The sequence below is a fragment of the Apis laboriosa genome, unplaced genomic scaffold, assembly GCF_014066325.1.
Source record: "Apis laboriosa isolate Shangri-la unplaced genomic scaffold, ASM1406632v1 scaffold18_cov149, whole genome shotgun sequence".
NCBI lineage: Eukaryota > Metazoa > Arthropoda > Insecta > Hymenoptera > Apidae > Apis > Apis laboriosa.
The window spans coordinates 1,421,650-1,449,523 of NW_025222233.1; the positions used below are offsets into that span (position 1 = coordinate 1,421,650).

Here is a 27,874-nt window from a genome sequence, read left to right on the forward strand (position 1 = left end):
ATTCGAAGTAGCGATCGGGGATAAATTACAATCGCGGAGAGAAGAAGTGCATGGGTGTAGACGGTGCGGCGAGCAAGGTGCTTCTCTTCATGGTCGCAGCACCGGGAGCAATGACAGAAGGTGGAGCGAAGGAAGGAATCGGCAGTGCGGGAGAAAGAAAGGTAGCAAGTGGTGGAAAAAAGAAGGAATGAAACGTCGGGAATGCCATCCTGATACCACGATCACGTATCCTCCTTTATCCTCTTCCACCTCTCGCCTTCCCCTCTCCCTTATTTCCTTCCGTGCCCCTCTTTCTTTCTTTTTCCTTTTTTTTCAATATTTCCATCCTGCCTCGTACACACATGTATATATATATATATATATATATTCCCTTATCTTTATCGACCTCTCCTTTGTGATTCCTTCCTCTTCCTTCAACGCGAGAGACCATCGCGCATTCCATCGTTCGTTCCATCGCCTACTTCCCATATCGTTTCCCGTTTCCGGTTCTGCAATTTCGCGGTTTCCTTGCACGCTTCGTTTCGTTCGAAAAGAAGAGAGAGAGAGAGACAGAGAGAGAGAGAGAGAGAAAGAGAGAGACAGACAGACAGAAAAGAAAACTTTTCACGGTACGCGATTAAAGAGAGAGAGAGAGAGAGAGAGAGAAAAAGAAGAAGAAGGAAAAAAGAATCCATCGATTCCACTGGCCTTCCACTCCCGCATCATCGTTGCCCCTTGTACCTAATGGCCGCGATACACAGTCGAAACAGATAAATCTCGATGCTTCCTTCCTTTTCCCGTGGAAACGTGTCTCTTCCTCGAACTTTCCATTCACCCCCTCCCCGGATAATTCTGGATCGCGGTCTCGTTCCTACCCGCGTGTTGGGTCTCTATCCCTATCCCCGCCCCTGGCCAGAACCGCGGCAGAGCCGAATCGGATGGAAGGAAGGCAGCCAGGCAGGCCCCGCTGCCCGACTGACCGTCCTCACAGTCTGTTGTACCTTTACTCCGGTCTGCGCGTTCTTCAGGAACGTACGTGCCGTTCTCCCAACCGCGCGATTCCGCCTCGCCAAGGCAGACGTCAACCGTGGCCGGTGCAACGTGCATATATCCTGTCTCTTCGATCTTCGAAACGAGTAGCTAAGAAAAGAAAGAAGAAAAAAAAAAGGAAAGAAACGAAAAGTAAAGGAAAATAGAGGGAATCGTATATATATATATATATATACATATATACATATATATATATATATATATGTATAAAACCGATCGATAACTTATTTCTTCGTTTCATTCGCTTCGTTTCATTCGAGGATTCAGTTTTCTTTTTATTTTTTATCCGGCTGTCTGTAAAAGATATCAGTGATATGGCCCAGTTGATCAACGTCAAACTATCCAGATTCGACGGATCCCCCTGGGGTTTTCGTCTTCAGGGAGGGAAGGATTTCGGCACACCGCTCGTCGTGCAAAAGGTAAGGCGTTTCGTTTATTTAAATATTCCTTTTTGCGATCATTTCTTCTTCTTCTTCTTCTTCTTTTACTTTATTTTTCCTCGTTTGACACACGTTTGAGAATGTTCGCGAGAGGAGAGATATCGACATCGGTTTTCGTCGGGAAGAGTTTATTGTTCAGAGTTGGATAGAACGAGTCTGACGAGATATAGATTGCGATAAATCGGTTGATTCTTCGGTAAATTGCATACGTATTCGAATCGGTCACGTACGTTTTATTTAAAACGTGACTCTGTTTCTTTGTTGCGAAAAAAAAAAAAAGAAAGAAAAAAAATTCTGCCTGCTCAAAGTTCTAATCGTCGAATAGATAAAACGATTTATCGCTTCGATGATTTGTCATCATCGTTGCATCGTGCGTGTAAACTCGCACTCTTCGAATCATTATTGGTTAAAGTAAACTGCAAACTGCAAACTTCTATTTACAAGTGCGTTAAAGATAATTCCTGTTGCGTTCGTGTCGATAAAAAATTCTTATCAAAGGGGAGAAGGAGAGAGAGGGGGGAGGGGAGGGAGAGGCGGGGAGGGAACTCATCGAAAGATATACATTCAGCTCGAATGAATGAAAAATTCGACGTTGCTTACCTTGATCGCCGTGACGTTTTAGCGGTCATGGCGAGGCTCTTAGCTAGCAACAGGGGTGAGAAATTATTTAAATTTGTTCGAAATCGTGTTTCTCAGACACCAGATTCCCGTCTCTCTCTCTCTCTCTCTCTCTCTCTCTTCCTTTCTCCATAAAGAACCGTGAGGCGGGATTACGTAATAGACTAACAAACGCCAAATTATTTCACGCGCATCGGTAGAAATCGTTGCCAACTACGTGCGAAACGCGCGGACCGCCGTCGCCGCCGTGTTTTGGCGACCAGGCGCGCTGTAACACGAGAAGCTTTTGGCTGCTATCGCCGCGACTTTCCTGCGGATTTTTCAACTTTCTTCCTTTATTTCAATCGACGACATCGCTTGACATTTAATTACGAAACATCGCGTCTCCTCCTCCTCCTCCTCCTCCTCCGTTGCGAATCTTCTTCCAGTCCTCCCGCCGCGTGCGCGTTCTTTTTTATTAACGATCGTTTGTTTGTTATCGTTTGCCAAAAAAAAAAAGAGGAAGTAAAAAAAAAATAAAAAGAAGAAAAATGCAAAGAATCGTGAAGGCGCGAATCGTATTCTCAAAAATAGCCGTGTATAACCGATGATGAATGATGGAAATATTTTGAAATATTTTCGAATCATCGAGCAGCTGTCAACCAAAGAGTTGGCCACGAATATATATATATATATAATTTTCGGCCTCTGGTCCGTATTACGATGTATTCTCTCGAGGATTCGTAGAGAGAGAGAACGATCGGAAACGCGCAACCGGATTCCGTTTTCATCGATGTTCAAAAACAGTTTTATCTCGCGATCGACATTTCGAACTTGGCCTTCTTAAGCAGCACGTGCTCCGTTTATTTTATGAGGCCGCAAATACGACGTCCGGCCGCCCTCGAGGTTTCTCGGAAAGGAGAGAAATATGAGTCTGACGGTGTCAAACGGCTCCCAAACCAAAACGAATTTACGAATTAATCTCGAGTAATCTCGAGCGATTTTAATAAGTTTAACTTTCGTTTAAATCGCCGTGTTCATCATCGCGTTTCCTTTTACCGCGATTTATTGAATCCGCGGCAGAATAATCTCTGCGACGCGATTTTGCAACATCGTGAATTTTATAAAGATTTTATATATATATATATATATATATATATATGTATACACATATATATGCCTGGTTTACCTTTTCTTCGCATCGACGATTATTGCCAATGTATTTACCCAACCGGTCGCTTAACACACCGATCTATTTAAAGGTTACGCTTATCTATCGAGTGAACACGTATACGTGGACTTTAAGCGGTCTGTTTTGCATACTGGGATTTTTTTTCTTCTTTTTTCTACGGATTTTTTAAAGGAATCGGACGAAATCGAACCTGTTCTCTCGAAACGGAAGAGGAGGAGCGGGATAAACGGATGGCGATCGTTTTTAAAAATCGACGCGATCGAAAACGTTCGAAAAGAGAGGAAAAAGAGGAGGGGAGGGGAGGAGGGAGAGAGGCGCGACGCGTCGCTGGTAATCCGAGGCAAATTATTTGGGCGTTCTATTTCTAGAAGGTGCCTTTGCGAAACGCGCGAGCCGGGTCGAGCCCCGCTCGCGAAGACAACGACGAAGACGAAGGCAATGACGAAGACGATGTCGTCGACGGGTTCGGTTCCTTCCTGGACCGCGTTGGTCACCGCGAAAATAAATTTTTCTAAGGAGGGAGCGGCGTTGCGTCCGATCGATAAAAATACCGATCGTCCACGCACCATGCGCGCGCGCGCGCGCGCGCCTCCCCCTCCCTCTGGAGGGAAGAAAGATTGGAAGAAAACGGGAGAATAGCGCGCGATTCTTGTCGATCAAACGAACGCTAAATTCCTTAATTTTCTGTCCACGCGATGCGATAAGAAGACGAATACGATTCCCTCGTATCTCGAAATAATAAGAAATAATGATTTCTCGAGGCTTTTTTATTCTTTTTATTATTTTTTTTAAATATCGATTTGGCACAATTTTAGGGACAGGGGAAGAGTTATTGGTCGAGATAGGGGGGATTGCTCGTTCTCTCTCGTAATCTGCGACAAACAGCTGCGTGTATCTGGGCGCGAGTTTCCGTGATTCGATGCAGTCGGTGCAACGTGGGCGCGTCGTTGAATATACGAGATATATTTCGTTGGCGAGCGACGCTTACGAATCGCATTATCGCGCCAAGGAAGGACTCGACATAAATTTCGCGTGTCGTTAGCCGATTACACCGTGACTTCGATAAAAACCGTTCTTTTTTTATTTTGTTTTTTATCGTTCCTTTTCCACCGCCTCCTTGATGCCAACCTCGACGTCTAATCGCTCGGACTCGGGCTCGGGCGTATGCACGTAAGCGTGAATAATAATTTAGAGGATCGGTTACGACATCGGTTGGAATTTCTCTCCTGCTCGTTTCGGAATCATTTGGAATCGTTTCACGGAATGAATCATCACGGAATTTCGACGAGAAAATTCTTTTAACGAGGATTCTAACTTAATCGTATCAATCTTATTTTCCTGGAAGGAACGATTCAACTCGAATAATTTTCCAAGCTTGTTCGAAACGCATTTACGATCAGCGCGATTAGAATCTTAATTGTTATGCTCGTTAAACGATTCGTGTTATTCTTCCCCCCCCCCCCTCAGAAATTCCGTTCCCTCCGAAGATACGATAATATCGCGCGCAACGTTTTGACGATATTCGTGTTTAACAGGTAGTTAACAGCCGTTCGGCTAGAAAAAAAAAAAATACCAATTCGAAGAGTCCTCGAGGACTTCCTTTCCTAATAAAGTTTAACACTCGAAATGTGGCAATAACTGGGATTTTGCCAACCGCGTGGGAAGATTTTGGGCCGGGATTTGGGGGTATTGAAAAATGACGTACCGTTGCCACGAACGTTGTTTTCGAACAAGCGAATTAAATTATTTCTCGCTCTTTCCCGACTAAACGTAGAGGCAAATTTTCATAAATACGTTTGGCACAGAATCGCACTCGGGAATGATCTCTATCGAAAATTTAATAACGAGCCATCGTCGTTTAATCTCTCTCTCTCTCTCTCCTCGGAACGAAGAGCGGAGACGAAAGGAAAAGGAAAAAGAAAAGGAGGAAAAAAAGCGGGAAAGGCGAACGCTTTTGGTATCGAGAACGGGCGATATTTTCGTCATTATCGAAAATAAGCCGGTCGCGTCGAGTCACCGTTCGCGAATTCTGTTTATGTCTACGAGGTCCGATTCCCCTCCCCTCTCCTTCCTCCTCCTCCCTCGTGCTTAAAACCTCCGTTGCACACGTTGCAAGAGAAAACGTAATCGTTGCGAGGCAACGGGTTGTACGAGCCGATTTGTTTACGAGCTGCATAGGGAGCGAAGGCAGGCGGCGGGGCGCGAATTCGATTCGAGGCAGGATGTCGCCGGCTGGTCGGTGTTGCACCGGCTGCAATCTCGTAATTCCGGCGAGGATAGGGGGGAAAAAAAGGGCGAAACGAGTTTCCGCCTTTCCACGAATCGCGCGTTCGATTTGTTCCCCGAAGCCGAAGAAACGGGATCAAACCGTCGAGAAAATAGATCGGCCCGATTTTTCCATTTCCCGCGCCTCGAAAGTGAAAAGTGAAATTCGAAGGGAGAGGATTTTAATAATTCTGGGAAGAAAGGGAATCCTTTTATCATTTTGTTTTACCTTGAGGTCAAATATCATATTGAGGTGCAACTGTAATTACAAATCTTCTTTCCGCAATTCCTTACATTGGAAATACAATTGTATTATGAATCTTAGGTGGATTTTCAATTAATAATGCAACACTAAATCGATTTTTTTCTCTACATTTTATTCTACCATTAATTATTTTATTTATAATTATTCTTCATTTATTCGCTCTTCATCTAACTGGATCTTCAAATCCATTAGGATAGGAAATTATAATAATTATAAAATCTCATTTCATCCATATTTTTCAATTAAAGATTTATTAGGATTTTATTTAATTTTACTAATTTTTATAATAATGACTCGATTATTGCATCACGGATACGAATGAATAATACGAATGATAAGATAAGTGATAATAAATCAAGATCCGATTAACCGATCTCGCCGTTTCAATGGAGAGGAGGATGGAGGCATGGCGAGGAATTCTCTGGCATACCTCCCTTCCGAGGCTTGGCAATCGCCAACTATCTGGCAACAGTTTGCACCCAACATTGTTTTTACCAGACCGCGAGTTATCAGTCCAAATTAAACCGGTTATCTCGATTATCTTCGGTTCCCGATTGCCGATTGGTTTGGACGACTAGGTGGCGTCGGTGGGATTACGTTGGGTCGTCGAAACTGGGCGTTGACCAAAGCGCGTCGTATCCACGGGCCTGAATAAAAAAAATCGAAACTCGTAGCCCGAAGCTACGACGATAAATTGCTCTAAACTTGACACAATTGCCAAGAAGATTGCGGGGATCTTGAACAAGGGGATCGTGAAATGTCAAGAACTCGTCGTCGGGGATAATAACTCGTCTCTGTATTAATTTTAAACGAACGAGGGCACCGTTTGTTCTAACTCTTTTAGAAATTCTTTTGAAGAGTTCTTCTTCTTTTTCTTTTTTTTTTTAAAAAAAAAAAAAAAAAAAAGACAGAGTAATAATAAAAATTCGACCAGGACGCGGGGGAGGGTTTTTGGCCCGGATTTTCTGGAGATACAGATTTTCAGAGCGCGTAGAGTGATGGTTGCACACGGTACGAAAATACATTTTGGCTCATGGACGCCGACATGGTTGTCGATATGACAATCGGTGACATATATTTTCCAAGCTTGAATCCCATCTGTATCTCGTTGGTAAGCGTCGAAGGAAACGATCTTTGAACGAATTTACACGAGCGTACGTAGTTACAAGTACGTAGTACGCGAGACTTCTTTTTCTTTTTCTTTTTCTTTTTCTTTTTCNTTTTTTTTTTTTTTCCACTCCGAACCGCCCACCACCAACGAGACTTATTCACGATACGCTATTCCTTTTACGCGTAAATGCAAATGCAGCCAAGGACACGGGCGCGCAATCGTTATAAGTTTGCGATAAAAATACTCGAAATTACTCATCCGCGAGTTCTTTACAACTTTGAAAAGAAAAACGTTGGAAAACGTTTTTTTTTTTTTTCTCTTCCTTTCCAGAGACGCGATATATAAAAATAATAACAATAACAATAATAATAATAATAATAATAATAATAATAATAATAATAATAATAATAATAATAATGCGACGGTTTAGTTCGAATTGGGGAATCTCTCTCGTTGATACTTCACGTTTACGAAGAGAAGAGCGTTCGCGGAAGAAGTCGAAGACGCGAAATTTTTTTTCTAATCGGAGTCTCTCTTTCCGGTGGCCGATCGTTGGTCCGCTGGTGCAAAGAGAATTGCTGTGGAGGCCGAAAGGAAGCCCGGTCCGTGGATATTAATAGAGGCCGAGGCCCGGTGGCGGACGCCACCGACGAGCTTACACCCGTGGATATAAAAATATCGCTTTTATTTCTTACTGCGCTCTCCCAACTTTTCGACTTTTTTTTTTCTTTCTCTTTTTCTTTCTCTCTCTCTCTCTCTCTCTCTGTCTCTCCACCCAATTTTCCCAAAACCACTCGCTCCTTTCTTATTTTATATTAGAATTACTGCCTCCGCGAGCCCATTTCGTCTCTTTCTCAACACGTAGAACCTCATTCTCAATGGTTCTCGTTTCTAGTTTCTGTTGTGATTAATTGTACGTACACCATTCAACGAATTATCGTTGAAACGAATAGATAGAGAGTCGACATCGAGTTGACATCAACGAACGGATGCAATCTGTTCGAAAAATATATTTCGATCGAAACGATCGTCGAATTTCTTTCTTTTTTGAAAAAAAAAAAAGAAAGGCGCGGCCGTTTTTGCGGAGGGGGGGAACGTTTTCGCGTTGCGAGCGAAGGCAAACGAGGAAAAGACCAGACAAGGTAGAGTGAAATTGTATCTCGATGACGAAGTCGAAGATTTAGAAGCGCCATCGTAAATGCCGATTCGATTTCGGGAATGAAGGGACATAGTGGGAGGCAGTTGTGGGAAATTTGCCAAAACTCGGACCAGAAATCGGTCTTCTCGCGTATGTTTGCCTCCCCACGAGTGTTCGGAGCCACCTCGTGAATCCGTGGGTAATACGACACCCGCTGTCATCGTGATCGCAACGCGATTACGAAATTATCGAGCTCGTTCTCGCGAGATCGTTCTTCCTTAAGATTAACCCCCCCTCCACCCCTTCCACCCCTTGCCGGCGAGAAGAGGACAACGGTTGAGAAGAAGAAAAACGGTTTTGATTGCGATTTATTTCCGCATTTGAAAATAGCGTGCACTGTACGTACAGTCTAGTACGTGTGCGCTTCTCCGCACGAAGGCGAGGCTACGAACGAAAAAGTAGAAGACGTAGCGCGGCGATAATTCTAATCGACGGCTTTATATGCACTCTCCTCCACAATCTCCTCCTTCTCTTGCGTTCCTCGAGCTGACGAGGAGGAAGCGAGGTGAGCTCATTCCAAAACGTTTTGCCCCGCGTCATCGGCTGTAGAGCGCGGCTGACTGGCGCGTCTTGTATTCCTCAATCTCCTCTTCATCCACCGCCTTCTCTCTCTCTCTCTCTCTCTCTGATTCTCTCGAGCAGCGACCGACAACGATCCTTTGTGGCTCTTCTCCGTGTGTCTCCACAACCTCTCCTCTCTTCCGGCTCTCCGGAGTGTGTGTCATCGGGCCTAATCACGCGCACCTCCGAGAACCGAATCTTACTTACTTTCACGCAATCGTTGACCTCGGTTTCCTTGTCGAACCGTGAACAGTCACGTACCCGTTATTCCGAGAAAACCTCCGTTTCCTATATAACGCTTGAATCGCTTTGTTAACGCGATTAAAAGGGGGAGAGGGAGAGGGAAAGATGCGTCGTTGGAGCGGCAGGCGTCGATGTATGCGAGGCGACGCGTCTCCCATCGGGAAAAATTACGGAATCTCGAGTTCTAGAGAGGCACGGACGTCATCGATATTCAGCCTTCCGTAGAAGGAGGTTTACGACTCGGTTACACGCGACTCGATACACGCGCGCGCGCATACGGCGTGGTGTAGAAACACGCTCGCTACGTGAGCGTGTATATTGTTACATCTTGCCCGCGAACAAGCAGTGGTGCAGTTTGTTTGAAAAGATAAGACCAGATCGAACGTAAGGCCAATAATTTCGGGCTGACGTCACTCTCTATTTCCTCCGCTCTTACACCTTGGGACAACACAGATCACACCGTTTACTTTGCCTCTATTCGACCGGCCGCGAATATCACATACGTACATATATATATATATAATTAGAGAATGGCGCGAGTATTCGTAAATGCAGATAAGTTTATCGGTTTTTACGCGGATCCAGTGGAAGGAATCGCGAAAAAGCGGGATGATAATGGAGTACGTTCGACAAACACGATGAATTCTCCGATCCTTCCAACTTGAAATTCTTCCTCCTCCTACAGAGAAGAATTCCACGTGAAATTCCACATTTGCAAATTGGGAAATTTCTTCGGGATTGCGCGTTAATAATTTTAATCGCAAAATTTTCCTCTTTTTTTTTTTTTTTTTTTNTTTTTTTTTTTTTTTTTTTCTTTATTTGCAGCTGCATATCCATCAAGCTTATTACTCGATCGTAATAAAATCCAATAGCAACGGCAGTGGTGTTAATAATCCGAAGTGGGAACGAAGAAGAAAGTATCGGTGACTTATTTCCATCGAGCGCGTTCCCTTTCATTTGGTCCGATTAAAACCGGTGTCACTGACCGACACCCGTTCCCCTCGTGTATCCATGTGTTTTTCGAGAGTAACGCACGTATGAACGAGCCTTAAGTCCTCTTAAGAAGCGAGAGAAAGAAAGAAAGAAAGAAAGAAAGAAAGAAAGAAAGAAAGGAAGGAAGAAAGAGGGAGAGAAAAAAAAAAAAAGAACGAACAGAAATGCATTCCAGCATGGAAGGTGGGATGGATCCGTCTCTGATAACCCGCCCATCGGAATGCGTACCTCGTACACCTTGGCGTATTCTCCCTCTCGATTCCACCGCTATTCAAGTGCATCTACTCGCATCGTCGCACATATTTCGGTTGTATTTTTAGAAAACGTCGTTTATTAATAATACCTCTTCCCCGCCAACCGTTAAAGGATCATGGATCCTCCCACCGATATTATTCCTCTTACTAACGGATATAATGTATATCATTTTCGTCCACGATTACGATGTGACGTAATAACATAATTTATCAAGTTTCTTCCATTCGACGAAAGAGGCGCTTATTAACCGTATATAATATATATATATATACATGGTATATGTCGTAACGTTAAAAAAGAAGGGAGCACGTTTCCCATCGATAAGTTAATCGCGCGATCAGTATAGGGCAGTATATGCTGGGAGGGAAGGGCGAGGGAAGGCAAACTCTATATACTTTGTCCAAAATTGTCAGAGGGCTATTATTACCCGAAGCACGCGCTTCGCCTCGCTCGCTCACTCGCAGTTGGTGCACGCTCGAAACGCGTATATGTCCGCGCGTACTCGTTCATTCATCGCGGTCCACGGTGGCAGGAACCACCGTCGTTCGTAGAATGAATACACGGGCCTGGGGTCCGATATGTCATACGTACGAGGCTATGTTGCATCTCGATGCGTTCAAACACTCGTCGGTTTCCCCGTCCTCTCTTCTTCGGTGTATACGAGCGAGTATGTGTGTGTGTGTGTGTGTGTACATCTGTGTGTGCGTGTGTGGCCGGGGGCCTATTTTTAAACCGGTCCAAGACTATTTTTAGAGTCAGCCTTTCACGTAGTGCCCACCAGCGCTTAACCCTGACTTCCACCGTCCTACGTTTTCGTGGACCTAGAGGGACACAAGAGAGGGAACATCTCGAGTTCCTTGACTCGTTTATTTCATTTCTCGAGAGATATAAATCGGAAATCGCGGATCTCGTGCGCCCATCTTTCTCCCTTGCGAGATATCCTTACGAGAATTTCCACCCTCGAGGTGGAATTACACTTACTAGCTGTTGATAATAACGCGCAAACATATCCAACTATTACGACAACAACGATGACGCAACTTCGCGTTCCTATTTCTGGAGGCAGACGTGTGAATCGAACAACTCACCCTCTGCCCTGATTTCGCGTTCTTCGTGACGCGAGCTTAAATCCAGAGAGGAACATCGCTCGATTTATCATCGAATATACTAAATTTTATTCTAAATTTTGTTTCGTGAATGACCCATATACTTATATATATATATATATTTCTTCTCTCTTCAACCGTATACGAAAAATTGACTCGAAGTTGATAGAAGGTTATAAACTGTATCGAGGCGAGTAGGAGAGATCTCTTAATAAAAATAACGATAACAAATCATCGAACGTAAAGATGTATTTATAGAAAGAACTCGAGGGCCTGAATCGATCGCCGTACGTCTATTAATTATTCCAGAGATTCCATTGGAATCGTGGTCGAGAGAAAGAGAAGGAACGATCTAGCTGTGGGAGGCTCTTAACGAGAATTTCGTTTCTCGTTTTCTCCCTCTTGAAAGTATATCGATTATATAGCAACTGGTCGAAAAGGGATCAACTTCGTTCCGTCGAAGGAGCAAAGGAAGAGGAGCTAATCCTTCGCGCACGCCTTCGGTTACCAAATGTATTAATAGCGTAATTAACTTGGAGCAAAATCGCGATTATAACAGCGCGAGGTGTAATGCGATAAATTATGATGATTTAAAGCGACTCATTGATCACGCGAAGTAATTCATTTCCTTAATTGCCGACCGTCGTCTGGTGAAGTTGGAATAAGGCGAGGAAAGATAAAGCGGCGAGATGCATAAATAACGACGATCGGCAATGTCGCAATTGGACGCGATTCGAACTTGTGTGAGGGGGAGAAAAAAAGGAGGGAGGAAAAAAGGAAAGAAAGAAAAAGAATCCTCCGCAAAATGGACTTCGCGATCTCTTCGATGTAAACAGATCCGCGAGCGGACGATAATCAATCGTTTAAGCCTCGTGTTACGATTAATGAATCGCGAGAAATAAGCTGGGAGGATTTTTAAACCGTGCAAAAAACGTATTCTTAGACTTCAATAAACCCTCCTCCCGGTTTATCTTCGACGTCTCTGCTCGTGTTCTCTCGGTCGAATCTTCTTTTTTCCAACATCCTCGCATGAATGGATGCACAGTACCCGGGCATTCGGGGTGTAACGAGCCGCGTGCACTCAAATATAGTTGGAAGCTTTCTTCTTCTTCTTCTTCTTCTTCTTCTTCTCTCTGAATCTCTTCTGTTCTCCGCTCCTTCCTTCCTTCCTTCCCTCCTTCCTTATAAAACTAGATAACATCGATCTAGTTTTTACCTAAAATGAAAAAAAAAAAAAAAAGAAAAATACAATTTTTAGAATAGCAAATAAACAAAAGTTAAGCGAAACTTTGTCGAATTGCAGGTGAATACCGGATCACCGGCGGAAGCGGCCGGTCTGAAGGCCGGCGATGCAGTAATCAGGGTGAATAACACGGAGATGTACAATCTGAGGCACAAGGACGCGCAGGACGTTATCGTGAGAGCCGGGAACAACTTCGAGTTGACCGTACAGAGGTAGATGCAGGCACGGCCGAATCTTTTCAACATTTCGCCTCTCCATATCGCGTACATCATCCGTTCTATCATTTCGATTTACCTCGATTTGTTCACAGAGGTGGAGGTACCTGGAAACCGCACGTGTCTCCGATAAGCTCTACCCTGCCCTCGCCGTCCCCTACCAGCGGATTGTGCAATATAGCTCCAGTTACGAAAACATCGCTGGCGGCCAAGAAACAAGATGGGCCGCTCATAGGGAGCGGTCACAATTTCAGCCCGAAACCATTCGTTCGTGTCGTTCGTTAATCGATGGAGCTAGATGCTCCAATTAACTATTCATTGGATGATTTATTTTCGTGTTTATTATTCGTGTTACAGCTTAATGGAACGGGAGACGGTTCGATCAAATCGATCGTTAACAAACAGTACAACAGCCCAGTAGGTATCTACAGCGAGGAGACCATAGCGGAAACTCTTTCCGCGCAAGCGGAAGTTCTAGCCGGCGGTGTGCTCGGGTAAGAGGAAGATCGATCGTTGTCCAAGATAATGAAAATATAACGTATAAGTTATATAAGTATATAGAAATAGGATTGTTTCGATAATAACGGTGTTGTAATTGTTTGCAGAGTGAATTTCAAGAAGAACGAGAAGAATTACAATGCCGAGAACAGCGAGGTATTCAAAATGGTTCAGGAAGCTGACAAAGAGCCAAAGACACCGGAACCTGGTTAGTAATCGATCAGCGTTTACAGAAAATTCTTAACTTAGAGAAAGAGAAAAAAAATCGATCCATTCTCTTTTGATCTGTGAAATTTATATTTATATTTGGAACGAGATTCCAATTGTTCTTCTCTCTTGTTGTTTAATATATATATATATATAATTATTGTAAACGAAAGGAAATGAAAAAAAAAAGAAAGAAATCAAAGAAAAATCTTTGGAGAGTCGTTACATACGAAGAGTTGTTGTAACGGTAGTTAGTCGGGCGCGTAACAGTGGAACGAAGGAATCGTTAAAAAGAGCGTGACGCGCGATAAATAATTCTCTCCAGCGATTTTTCGATTGGATCAACTGGCTCCAGTTAGCCTGGTGCATGCCGGTACGATAACTTCTTTGCGAAATAGCGGAGCCAACTGCGCAGAGCGGCGTGATTACGCCGTGCTCGCCGGCCCTGGCAGGACTGAGGCCAGTCTCGGCACCGGAAACGAAGCAGCAGTCGCAACCGTCCACGCCGCAATCGAGCCTTCCACCTGGACAGAACGTTTGTGCCGAATGCGAGAGGCTCATCGTGTAAGTTCACGCCAAGAGGCGCATCGCCCTCTCGGTCGTTACTTTCTTTCTTTCAGAGGCATCGAGAAATCGGGAAAGGGACAGGAAAAAAAAAAAAAAAAAAAAAAGAAAAAAGAAAAAAAGAAAAAGAAAATAGGACGATTCTGTATCTAATCTCGACGAGGTGGAAGAGAAGCGGCACGTTTTTTTACATTTCGATCCCCAACGTCGAATCGGGATACGCGTTCCTCTCCTCTTCGTTCGTTTCGTTTTTTTTTTTTTTTTTTTTTTTTTTTTNTTTTTTTTTTTTTTTTTTTTTTTTTTTTTTTAAGAAACTGGATACGTTCTCGTCTTTTAAGAAGAGCGAGAAGGGTAAGAAGGACGCGAGAAGGGTTCGATACGACTTGGAAATCGATGGAGGACAAGAGATGACAGAGGATAAACCCCCCACCCCCATCCTCTCCCTCCTTAAGGGAGATAGAACAGTCCGTTTTGTTGTTCGTTGTGCTCACGGTTATTAGACATTATTTCTTCGTACTGGTCGAGTCACAGAACGGTTTCTCTTACTTCCATGCCGTAGTTTCTTCGAGAACAGAGTTTTACTCGTCGGTGAGCCACGCCGTTGGCGGAAGAGCCACTTCGCCGAGATCACCCACGCCTCTCTTTCATGCACTCCATGGTAGTAGGAGTCCAGCCGTCAATTTCAATGAAAGTCCGTCGTCGAAACATCAAGTGCAACGACAGGAGTCCTCCTCTTCTTCCCCCTCGGGATCATCGGGTGTTCGTTGTAACAACTGCGACCGAGTGATCGTGTAACTATTCAACGTGAAATCCTCTCTCTCTCTCTCTCTCTCTCTCTTTCTTTCTTTCTTTCTTTCTTTCTCTTTTTTCCTTGCACGGTCGAGATGGACCGGACTATTTCGACGATATGTCGCTTTTCACATGCGCAGAAGTAACGTAAGCACGTATATGTGGGCAGGAACGAGTTCGCGATTCCGTGATTTCTTTTTTTTTTTTTTTCCTTTTTTTCTCTTTCTTTTTGCTTTTTTCATGTGTATATCATTATTTATCGAATCGTGACTCTCGTTCCTAGCGTAACCAAAAAACAAAAAGAATATATATTGTATATACACGCTGAATTATGACCGCCTGGATTGTTGTCGTGTCGCCTGGTATCATCTCGAAATGCTTTTTTTGATATTGATAGACGAAAACGAAATCTTTATGGATCTTTATGCATTCGTCCATTCGTAGATCGATACTCGAATCGTAATTGGTGTTTACACAAGTGCACGTTTTGCCGCTATGTTTTTTTTGGTATGGAAGCACAGAACCCCTTTCTCTTGTCGCCTCTGTCGTCGATTTTTTCGCTTCTTCGAAAAAAAAAAAAAAAAAGAAAAAGAAAAAAGTAAATGAATAAATGTTTCGAACATTCACGAACATTCTCATCATTTTCTCTGTAGAAAAGTGTGGATATCATATGCAATTGTAAAAGCTTCCTCTCGCTTAATTTTTATAGGAATTGATTAGCAAGATCTAATGTGTTCATTTTTTTTCGACCTTCATCGCATCTTTTCAACGTAGCATTTTTTATGTCACTTTATGTCGAATTACATATTGGTATGTAATCGCCGGGATGGCATAGATCCAATGGCTTTCAATGTTGTGACATTTTTTTTTTTTTTTGTTTTTGAACGTGTTTTTTTTTTTTGTATCAATGTTGTGTTCTTTTTTGTATATTTTTTCCTGTATATTCTTTTTTCTTCTCTTTTTGTCAAAAACATTCGAATATTTTTTTTTTTTTTCGAATATCCCACAAACAAAATTTTTTCATCGCTTCGCGATTTTTCTCGTCTCATTCTCGAATGTTATTATGAACACTTATATATATTTTACTGTTCTCGTATATATATTTTTAAGTAATTTTAAGTTAATGTTTTTTATCAATTTTTTATCAAGAATACATTATTCATCTCTCGAACAAACGATGTGTATCTCATTAAGAATTAACTGAGATTCATTTCACTTAACAGAGCATCACGAAATCACCAGTAAATCTTAATTACTCAAAAATTACACCACGTGTAACGCGAACCCCGCATTCTCGGCCTCTTTCGTCGAGGTATCGAGTCCACTCCCCACTTTTTTTTTCTCGACACTTAATAGCAAAGAAAAAAAAAACTCGTGGCACATCCGACAAGCAAAAGCACTCTCAACCCTTTATTAAAAAAAAAAAAAAAACAATCGAACACGTAAACAAAAAAAAAAGAAAAAAGAACCTCTCTTCTAATCGATTATTCTTTCTCTCTCTCTCTCTCTCTCCGCAGAGGTGTCTTCGTAAGAATCAAGGACAAGAATCTTCACGTGGAGTGTTTCAAATGCTCCACTTGCGGCACTTCCTTGAAAAACGTCGGCTACTATAATATCAACAACAAATTGTATTGCGACATACACGCGAAATTGGTCGCCAGGCAAAATGCACCTGCTGGCATGGTTCCAATCACTATACCACCGTAAGTATGTTGAATCATAAGGAAATCGGGGAGAATCATGCGCGAAATATGCGCAGAATTTAAATAACGCGCTAAATAAAAAAAAAAAAAAAAACGTTTCAGGGGCGGTAATAAGGCTCCTGCGAGCACCATTTCCGCCGCTCTCGCGCATGCTCCATTATCTCCACCCTTGAGCAATCACGCATCGTCGCCCCAACCGTTCTCCGTAAGTTCATCCTTCGACCGCAATTATTATTATTATTATTATTATTATTATTATTATTATTATTATTATTATTAATATTGTTATTATTATTGTTATTATTATTATCGTATCTCGAGTTTATTGCATCACGAGTTTTTTTTTGCTTCACGAGTGACAAGCAAATTAATATTCGTTTGATCGCTTGCTACGAAGAACACGAACGTAATAGTAGTAATAGCAGTAGTTAGTTTTATAGAATCGAAGAAGAATACGAAGATTCTTCCCATCGTTGGAAGAATCCTGATCCCGAGAGAAAATTGGGATGAAAATAATTAAGATGTAACATTGTGTGTGTGGTATTTCTTTTTCTTTTTTTTTTTTTTTTTTTTTTTTTTCTCGCTCGCCACTAATCGCTTTTCCAGGCTTGCAATCGTTCGAGTCCCGATTACTTCGGATCCCCGAATTCTCAGCTATCGCCCCTCGATAAGAACGGATACATCAGCAACGGCAACTGCAACTGGGAATCGAAAACGTTTACGAGCACGATCACCATTCAGACGGGTTGCACAGAGGTTCGCAATTAATTAATCCGGTGAATTTTATCCGATTTTTTTTTTTTTGGAAAAATCGTCGTTTCGTTGTTGTTCCATAGTGTTCCAAAGAAAAAAGAAAGAAAGAAAAAAAAGTAAAAGTAATTATTCAATCAAATAATTTAATTACTCCCTCCCTCGTCGTCGCTGCTTGTCCAACTGTCTGACAGAATATATCCCTTTATAATTAACGTATATAATAATACGAAGAAGGTAAACAATGGTTGAAAATATCGCGCTGAATCAAATCGAAAATGGAATGCGGATCTAAATAAAAATGAATAGACGGACAGAGACGGAGGAAGGAAGCGAGGCTCGGGTCGGAGAAGGAAAGATACAACTAATTACGAAACTTATTATGATAATCGTTATGATGATATTCGACCTGATCGTCCTTCTGTTTCGCGAACTTCCCTATGCCACAAGACTACAAGAATAGGTTTTGCCAACCGGGAATCTTGATCATTCGCGTCGGCGACGATTATTTCGAAGCTGTGACTAATTACCCTGGCGCGATTACGAGTGTGCGTGTTGCCACAACTCTCTCTCTCTCTCTCTCCCCCTTTTTTCAAGTTGCCACTTCCACGTGACATCGTTCTGTCGTTTTATGTATTACAGCCCACCCGCCTTGGCACTACGCCCGTCGATCCACCCAGTTTCCGATCAGTCCAGGTAATGTCCCAACGCGACTCGCCTTAAACGTTTCACACTCGTTACCTTACGCTTAAGGGTAAGGTACGTCCTTAGCGATCCGATGAAAATCACGCTGAACGCGGTGCCGCTGCTTTGAGTACCAGAGATATGTTCTCCGCAAAAGTACGTCGATCGATAGTTTAAAAAGAATGGAAAATTATAAAAGAATCCCCTTTAAAACCGTGTGATTTGTAAATGTAAAAAAAAAGATATAGATCGTGACTCGAAACATATATATTTATATACGTATAATCGAGTTTATAATCGTGATTTAAGTGCGTGAAATAACGGTGATTCGAAGGAAAATCTTTCAAAAAGTTGTCGTTGTTATTTGAGAGGAAAGATGCTGAATGTGTGGAATGAAAAAAAAAAAAAAAAATGTAGCTTACGATAGCTTTTACGATAAGTAAGATCGTGTATTTTTTTTCTTTTTTTTTTTTTCCCTAGTGTCTTTCCCTTTAAGAGACATGGTGTCAAGGCAGTGGCGAATAAAAAAAGAAAAATCATCGATGCTCTGATCGATTTCTGTTCCAAACATTCGATTGAGAGTCCAGAGCTTAGCTAGTTCATTCAGGTCGTTAGCAATATGCACTGCATTTTGTCATGTTGTTTGTCACCACGCCTCGTTCGTAATTCTCACCATCACGATGAAATCATACATGTACATCCATCATCATCGCATTCGTTGTTGGAATGCAACGTATCAACGTTCATCATTTAGTTCATCATTTTATTATCGTTTAACATCATTGTGTCATTGTATTTCTCGTTATCGCGCTTTTTGCGCAAAAAGAAAGAAAAAAACAAGCGAATAATAAAATATTTATATCTATCACACAGGCTCCAACGTCGAACAATTTAATTGGTCCTAAACCGTTTGGATCGTCCAATATATCGTCCCCTCCACTAGCGAGCACAGGAAGTAGCACTCTGCCACGACCCCAGAGTCAGACTGTGACCGGTAAGTAACATCATCCTTCACAATTCACAATTCATCGCGGCTAGATTCGTCCCAATCGAATCCGTCGTTAAGGTGAAGATTCTCGTTCGAGAATCATTCGAGAAATTATGCATCAGAAGCTTGCAAACCGAAATCGTTCTTCCGTCCACGGCTTGTCATTACATAATTGAACATCGCTGTTATTATGTAACAACAGTACATTTTCTCTTGGAATAAAATTGGTTAAAAAATGAACACGTTGCAGAGAAGAAGAAAAAAAAGAAAAAAGAAAAAAAGAACTCCTTCGTCCTTCCGTAGAAGCACGATTTTTAGAGTACCTATGCTTTTCGCCCCCCCTCCCCCTCCCCCCAACTGGTTACGTGCATGAGATTCCGCGTCGCGTCGCGAGCATTCTAACGATAATTACGACAAGCACGCCACAGGCATGTCAACCCGGAATCCTAGGAGGAAACAAAAGCGGAAATTGCGGTCGTATAAATTACCGATGACAAGCTCGACTTTCTCGTTTGGTATATCTGGAGGAACGATCTCTCTCTCTCTCTCTCTCTCTCTTTCTCTCTCTCTCTCTCTCTTTCTCTCTCTCTGGTCGATCGCGTTCGTAATCCTAATGGCGAATCCGCCTTTATTATCCTTGGCCTCACATCGTCTTCGATTGTTGTTTGCAAATAGGTCTCTTCTCGCCACTGACGAACGAGCAAAAATTATCTACGCCGTTCGCAACGAGGATCCCTTTTGACCGAGTTTTCTAGCTTTGGTTAACATGCCCCATTTGGCTTACGTCCCTCGCATCGTGTTTTTTTTCTTTCTCTCTCTCTCTCTCTCTCTCTCTCTCTCTCTCTCTCTCTCTCTCTCTCTCTCTCTCTCTCTCTCTCTCTCTCTCTCTCTCTCTGTGTCTTTCTCTCGCTCTCCATTCGCATCTTCGTTCGTTGATTCGACGCTCATCAGACGATCGATCGATCGATCGTTTGGAAATAATATCGAAATAACGACACGATCATCCTCTCATTTACGAGCTCTCATCGTGGAACTATTATTCTTTCGTTACGTCTCGTTTTCGTCGACGGTGAATTTTGGCGGGTTTGTCGTCGATATTTCGTCTTCGAAAGGGCAAGAATGTCGATCGTTATCTCGTCATCACGATGACACGATTGTTTAAATATTTATCATCTATGGAGCAACTGGATGACGATGACGATGATGCAGACTTGATCGAAACGAAACTGGGACGATTGAATTCGAGACCCGAATAAATAGAGACCTGAATAAATGAGTCTGTTTCGATAGAGAGAGAGCTTATGTAACGAGACTACGTGCACGTGTTGCTTTTCCTATCTCGTATTCGCGTATCTTTCTTTATATTTTTTTTTTTTTTTTTTTTTTTTAATTTTCTCTTTCTCATTACTTGCGCGACATTAGTATCGAAGAGATTTTACGGGATTACGGTATAATAGAATACCAGTGAAAAGATGAATGGTTTACAAAATTTCGGGAAATCGAATTGGTATTTCGATTCGAAAGTCGTATTCCCGGACATAATTTTTTTCTTTTCTTATCTTTTTTCAGCCGGTCCATCTTTCAACCCGAAACCCAGACCTTTCTCCCTCACGTTCGCATGAGTCGGTAGCTCTCAGCTACGCCGTCGCCGTCTTCGTGCTGACAGCTGACAGAATCGAACAATCCAATATTTCTATGCATATAACTTTTATTTATATTCGACATTCACGATTCTTCTTTAATCTCTAAATAATAAAAAAAAAAAAAATCAATTCCAATTTCGTAATTTAAACCTTTTTTTTCTTTTCAACATCCAATTATTCGATCGATTTTCTCTCTTTCTCTTTCTCTCTCTTTCTCTCTCTTTATCTCTCTCTTTCTCTCTCTTTCTCTGTCTTCTTGGACTCGATCGAGGAATCAGTTATTTCGAGATTGAAAGGATTGTGTGTCGAATCCATGTATATTATTATGTCGATCGAAATGATTTTCTCGTAAAGTGTTGAAAAATTAATTAATACTTAATTGCTAAATAAAGCGATAGTTAAGCCGAGCAAATCTCTTCGCTCAATACATGTTACTCCTTTTTTTCCATTCTCACATCGTGTACGCTTACATGAATACACACATACATGCACATACACACACACATTTTCAAGGCCCTTCAAAATATAAAATATCGTTGATTAACTACATTCATTGTCCTAGCTTCGCATCGCCACCTTCGAGATGCGCTCGAGGTCGAGATGCTAACCCATTTGCGCTCGAAATACGTGTTTTCTTTTTTTTTCCTAACGATTGTTCAGAGATGCGATTGATCTTCGAAATATATCCATTTCGCCATATAATCATATATATATATATATATATATGTATATTCAACGACGGAGTGTTCGAATTTGATGTTGGAGAATTGCGACTGCAACGCGTTTGATCAATCATCTCGTTCACGAATTTTGATTTTTCGCCGCTTAAACGTAGCTGCTCGATCATGAGATCATTGTGAATCATGATTATTGGCTATCGTTTATCATTTTTTTTTTTTTTCGTTCTTAAGTTGCGCTTCTTTTTTTTTTATTTAGCGCCCTGGACGTGCCCGCGATCCATTAATTCCGTAAATCATTCGACATCGATCGCCGACAATGAATTTATATTTAGAGAAGAAGAAAAAGAAAAGAAAGAAAAGAAAGAAAAGAAAGGATCACGGGCACGTGTCGGTCAATGTGCTTCTTACTCACAGCTGATTTCTTTGTTTTTTTTTTTTTTTCGTTCTTTCTAACACACCCCCGACACTCCTCCAAACACCTGCCCCGCCTGTGTTGTAAAAAAAAAAAAAAAAAAAAACACGCGTGTGTTAAACGTTTTCGTTTTTTGTGTCTTGTACACCTCGCAAATCTGATTTACCCGTTTGCCCGCCTCCGACTGTGAGCACCCTGTGCGTAAAAAACATTCCATCCCGATCCCGTCTCCGTCGCGGAAAAAAAAAAAAAAAATCTCCCTCGAATCCCGATCCCAGAAAACTCGATCGAGACAAGCCACGAGGAAAAATCCTATTATTACGAGATCGTGGAGGATACGAAAACCGAGTGCCGTCCAACCTCGTCCGTGAAATCGAAAAGTCTCTCCTGGCCACCCCGAAAACCGATCGAGGATATCACCTATCCGACCGCGAGTCCTTTGTACATCGATCCCAATCCGGCCCTCGATCGAAGGAGTAGACAGGCGGTGAGGGAGAAGAAGGCTTGCATCGAGGCCTGCGAAAGGGCACTGACCAGGAAGAGGGGGGAGAGCACGGATCGCGAGGTGGAGAGCGCCATGGATCGGGTCAGTTGTCCGGGGCCAACTTACAGGAGGGTCGAGCTGGTCGAGGCAACGGGGAGGCAGTCGAGGAGCGAGATAACCTCGAGGCCCAGCTCGACCGACAGCGTGAGGAGATCCTTGACGCCGACCAGGATCGTTCAACCGGTGCCGAAACCGTGGACGGCAACGGTCACGACCGGCGCCAATCTCTACGAGCAGAGTTACGGGATCGAGCCGCCGAGAGTGTGCAAGAAGTACCATCAAAAGGAGATATGCCAAAGGGAGCGTATATGCGAGAGGAACCAACCGTTCCGGGAGGAGCACCGCTCGTATCGATCCGAGATCTGTAGACGGGAGGAGACGATTTGCGAGAAGCCGCCGCTGCCCAGCCAACGCGTCGCGACGACTAGGCAGGAGGAAGCGAGGGAGGAGATCACGGAGATCGACAAGGAGGTGACGGATTTGAGGCCGGCGGACGAGATCGAGGAGGAAGGTGTCGGAGGAGGAGGGATCAAGGGGGAGCACGACTTCGTAACGGAGACGTCGGAGGAAGACGTGGATGGGATGCACGTGAAGAAGAAAATGACGTTCGAGAAGACTGTTGAGAGAATCCCGTCTCCCGCGCGCCCGAGCTCCCCTGTGGTCGTGGAGGGGAGAAGGGAGGAGGAAAGGGAGGAGGAAAGGGAGGAGACGGTGGAGGAGAAGTCGGAGGAAATTTACGAGAGGAAAAGGTCGACTCACGTGGACAGACAAGTGGAGGAGACGGAGGAGAGGACGGTGGTAGAATCAGCGGAGGTGGTCACCTCTGCGGTGGACGTGCAACAGATGGTGGAGAAAGCGAAGCGGGAGGAAGAGGAGAGGAAGCGGGAGGAGGAGGAGGAGGAGAGGCGGAAGGAGGAGGAGGAGGAGCGGAGAAGGAAGCAAAGGGAGGAGGAGGAGAAGGAACGAAGAAGGCGCGAGGAGGAGGAGCGTAGGAGACGGGAGGAAGAAGAGGAAGAACGGAGCAGGCGCGTGACTTTTGAGGCAGGGGAGGAGGTGGAGGAAGTTCGGGAACAACCTCTGGGAAGAACGGTGGTCCGCGAGGAAAGGGTGACGGAAGAGGAGAGCGACACCCCCGGGAAGAAGAAACTCGTGAAAGAGACCTACGAGGAGATCACGGAAGAGGTGTTGGTTCAAGAGCGCGTAAGAAGAAAGGGGATCGAAGAGGATCGGAAGAAGAGCCTGAGGGAGCAGGTGCAGGTCCATCAAAGTTTGAGGGATCAACAAGCACCCAAGGATAGACGCGTGTGCTCCAAGTATCCCCCGGCTCAGGAGATCATGGAGACTAATAAAAAACGCGTGCAGTTCGTGAAGCAGACCGACACAGGCCCGAAACCGATACCGCATTCCGCCCTTCAGAATTCCACCCCGAAAGAGTGGAAATCCGAGATGGTGAACGCCTTAACGACCGCGCCTGACCGACCTTACACGCCTCTCAGTACATCTTCGAGCGTGAAGGAAGTGTACACCGAGGAGACGATATACCTGGATCACAGGTGTCGGCCTAAACCACCTCCGAAGGAGGAACTCCGGCCAATTTCCCCGTTTCAGGAGGCGCTAATGATCGCGCCTGAACGGCCGTACACGCCGCTCAGCCGCGAGATCGGGCCGGACGATCAGAAAATCGCGAGCCGTTCTCAGACTCCTGTGCTCCAAGGAGGCGTCCACTGGCCCCCTTCCGATATCCTGTTCGGCGAGGGGAAAATCCGCGCGGAACCACCTCCCAAACCGTCCACCCCTCGGCCTTTGCCCACTCCACCGCCTGATTATCGCCTGAGAGACTCTTCCCCCGTGAGATCGAGGCCGCAGACACCGTGCAGCAAAGCTATAACGGCCACGTTGAAGAAGCCGGACACTATCCCCTCTTATCAGAGATACTTAGTGGCGACGAGGAAAGACGCGGTGGAGAGCTACACGTACCAACCGAGTAGAACTCCCACGCCAACGCCAGGAAGGTCGAAGTCGCCCGCCCAAGGGCCGCCGGAACCGCCCTCCTGCTTCGTCAAGGCCCACGCGCCAAGAATAAGGGAGGATCCTCCGCCTAAGCGAAGCGCCATACACTTCCCTACCAAGAAAAGCGTTTCCTACAAAATAGACGAGGACACGGACGACGGGCATAGGCACGCCGAGTATGTGGCGAGCAAGACGGTAGATTTCGACGAGAAACGAACCGACGACCCGGGCCAAGAGCCGACGGACGCGGTCCACGCTCAATACCAGGAGAAACGATACATGACCAGCAAAGAAACGCACGAGCAAAAGCAATCGGTGACGAAAAAATCGCTCGAAGTAACGGAAGATTTTGAGAGATGCGAGAAAAGAGTTCCGGCTCGACCATTGCCAGAGCCACGGGAGAAACCGTCTAAGCCATCCGTCTGCGCGATCGGTAGAACGAGCCCCTCCAAACCCTCGTTACCTTGCCCCATGGCTTCGGAAACCAGCGCTCCTCAACCGGTGTACAGCAGCTCGACGGAGGTGCGCCACGTCAGTTACGCGCCTCCCCCGAAATCGAAACCGTGCCCCGACACCGGCGTAACCGTGTTGCCGTGCAAAGCTCACTCCGACCAAGGCACGAAAGCAGGGGTGGTGGTGGTACCTTGCGAAGGGCCGATTCCTTGCTGCGAAAAATCAGGGGTGTGCGTGGTCCCAACCTCGGACCGGTCGGGAGTCTGCGTCTCCCCGTGCTTCGGGATGAAAACGGGGACCTGCGGCCAACCGTCCGGCCGTTGCGGCAAAGAGGAGCCAGCCTGCGACATCGAGATCCCTCCCAATTGCCCCGAGTCTGGAATCTGCGTATCCCCGTGCCCCGATGGCTCGGTCTGCGTGGCTCCTTGCACCAAGCCCGGTTTACCTCCTTCGAGGGCGAAGAAACTTCCCTTCCCTCAGATACCTTTCCCCTACGACGACCCCCCCCCACCTTGCTCTCAAAGTAGAAATTCCTTCGAGCCTATTCACAAGCCTCGCACTAATTTGAGCGGGCAGCTAGCGCGGCTCACTTGCAAAACCGGGAGAACCGGCCAGAACGTTCCCACCATCCAATTGTACAAGCCCGAAGCTCAACAATGCGAAAAAGCTCGAAGCTGCAGCGAGACAAAGAGCTATTGCTGTAAAAGCTATTGTTCCTCCACCGAAACCCGTTGCCAATCGAACGGTCAATGTTCGACCACCACCAGTAATCAATGTGAGACCCAAAATTACTGTCAGGACGGTATCCATTGTGAACCCTCTAGTAATACCCAAAGTTTAGTAGACCCACCAAATTTGTCATCCCACCCGGATCTAGGTACCGGAGTCGGTGGTCTCGGTGGTGCCGGGTCGAAGAGCGGAACTTTCGCTGGTAGCAGCGCGCCAAAGCGAGGAAGGGGGATCCTAAACCAAGCAACTGGACCGGGATCACGATTGCCCCTCTGCGCCCATTGCAACTCTTACGTCAGGTACTCCCCCTGTTTGCTGTTAGGTGTGCCGATTGTTGTGTTTTTTTTTTTTTTTCAATGTTTGCCGCATTCTCCTTTTCTTATCTTTATTTCCGTCCTCCATCAACGAACGACGATGATTTTTGAATAGCTTTTTTTTTTTTTTTACCTCGTTCGTTCCGTCAACGTACGCTTGGGAAGGGATTTTCTGTCTCTCTTTCTCTCTCTCTCTTTCTCTCTCTCTCTCTCTCACCGACGATTGTGGTGTTTTTAAACTATATTTTTTTGTCGAATAGAATATTTTTTTGGGTTAATTTACAAATTTTTCTTTGTAAATGATGAAAAACTCGATCCCATTTCTTTTTTTTTTTTTAGGACACATTGCTAGAATTAGAAAACGCAGCAACGATTTTGTAATCTCTTTCTCTTGTTTTTTGTACAGAATATATAAATGTATATTTTTTCCCCTCTTTTTTGAAATTGCTTGTTATTATTGTAAATGTCAAGGAAAGAATCCGCAGATGTACGTAAATTGAGAGCACAACTGTTTTGATCAACTATTTTTTTTTTTTTTATTCGATTTTTGAATAGCTTTAATTCGTTAAAACCTTGTTTTGATGTGATTAACAATGTTAACTTGTTTGCACGATGTTAACAGCTAACGAAGAAAATACTAATCACAAGTCGAACGGTCTCGTCATAAAGCCAGTGTGCTGTAAAAACGACAAAGAGTGTATAAGGTTCGTAAAAATGATCGATTTATGGGCAATTATCGTTTTGATTTGTTGTGTTTTGCTTTCTCGCGTTAAAGCATTACCTTTAAAAAGAAAAAAAGAAAAAAAAAATCTGGATGATATGTAATCGTTCCAATCGTTCAGGGGACCATTCATCACGGCTCTGGGACAGATTTGGTGCCCCGATCACTTTGTCTGCGTGAATACGCAATGTCGTCGACCATTACAAGATATAGGATTCGTAGAAGAGAAGGGACAACTCTACTGCGAATATTGTTTCGAACGTTTCATCGCGCCAAGCTGCAACAAATGCAACAACAAAATCAAAGGCGTAAGTTTTTTTCATTTCTTAAGATAATATTATCATTAGAAAAAAAAACTTGAACTAAACTTATACCGATTGATCGATATGTTTCGATCGATTTTAGGATTGTCTAAACGCAATTGGAAAGCATTTCCACCCTGAATGCTTCAAATGTTCCTATTGCGGCAAACTCTTTGGTAACAGCCCGTTCTTCCTCGAAGAAGGATTGCCCTACTGTGAAGCAGGTTGAATTCAATAATTCAATAATTAGATCGAAAACAAAAAAAAAAAAAAAAAAAGAACAAAAAAGAAACTTGAAACTTGAAATATATAAAAAAATAAGATTTTTCTATTCTTTAACTGGTTATTATTATTATTATTATTATTATTACCTTTCAGATTGGAACGAGTTATTCACGACAAAATGTTTCGCGTGTGGATTCCCAGTCGAAGCTGGAGATCGTTGGGTGGAGGCCCTGAACAATAATTACCACAGCCAGTGTTTCAACTGCACGGTACGCAATTAGTGCGAGAATGCTTCTCGAAATAAACCGATCGATCTTTAGATCGTAGAGAAAGTCAAAGAAATGTATTTTAATCGTTCGTTTCGGGGCGGTTGTTGTTATGTTACAGATGTGCAAGAAGAATCTCGAAGGCCAAAGTTTTTACGCGAAGGGTGGTCGTCCATTCTGCAAAAACCATGCACGTTAATGCACGATTCTTTATGAATATATTAACGCAAAAAAAGAAAAGAAAAGGGAAATAGAGGAGGAGAGGGGAGGGGAGGCTATTTGAAGGAAGAATAGGTTGGAAAGTGGAAAAAAAAAAAGAAAAGAAAAAAAAAAATTACAGAGGAAATCGCGTTATCTTAGCTTTATAATGAGCACGAATTTTTGTCTGCATAAATTATATTTTATCGAGATTATTATTATTTTTTTTTTGTTCTTCTTATAATTGTTTTCGGTCGACGACAATTAACACGATCGTAAAAAAGAAAAAAAAAAAAAAGAAAAAAAGGAAAAAAAAACGAATCGGTGTTAAAAACAACTTTTAACGCCAAATAATTATAGGACGATTTACGAGTATATAAATATTTATTTACGAATACGAATACGTTAATTAAATGCGAACTAATTGCACATCAATTATAATTATAATTTCCTTGATTACTTAAAAACCTTCCTCTGCTTA

General features: G+C 43.6%; 1 protein-coding gene across 6 annotated transcripts; it reads left to right on the forward strand.

The window, feature by feature from the left end:
• The first annotated feature begins 33 nt into the window (after window positions 1-33).
• On the forward strand, window positions 34-27,834 carry LOC122711985. Of its 6 annotated transcripts, none has more exons than XM_043931232.1 (17): window positions 48-161; window positions 1,333-1,448; window positions 12,559-12,710; window positions 12,809-12,980; window positions 13,071-13,207; window positions 13,319-13,419; window positions 14,542-14,773; window positions 16,289-16,474; window positions 16,577-16,679; window positions 17,081-17,230; window positions 17,867-17,920; window positions 18,782-18,902; window positions 21,910-25,666; window positions 26,524-26,710; window positions 26,808-26,928; window positions 27,083-27,198; window positions 27,317-27,834. In XM_043931232.1, the coding sequence occupies exons 2-17, from the start codon at window positions 1,344-1,346 to the stop codon at window positions 27,392-27,394; spliced, it is 5,772 nt and encodes a 1,923-aa protein (XP_043787167.1). In that variant the 5' UTR covers window positions 48-161; window positions 1,333-1,343; the 3' UTR covers window positions 27,395-27,834. The 6 variants fall into 6 exon arrangements, with proteins under 6 accessions (XP_043787166.1, XP_043787167.1, XP_043787162.1 ...); XM_043931227.1 differs by lacking the exon at window positions 48-161 and adding an exon at window positions 904-1,161; XM_043931228.1 differs by lacking the exons at window positions 48-161; window positions 14,542-14,773 and adding exons at window positions 910-1,161; window positions 13,817-13,982.
• The last annotated feature ends 40 nt before the right edge of the window (window positions 27,835-27,874 follow it).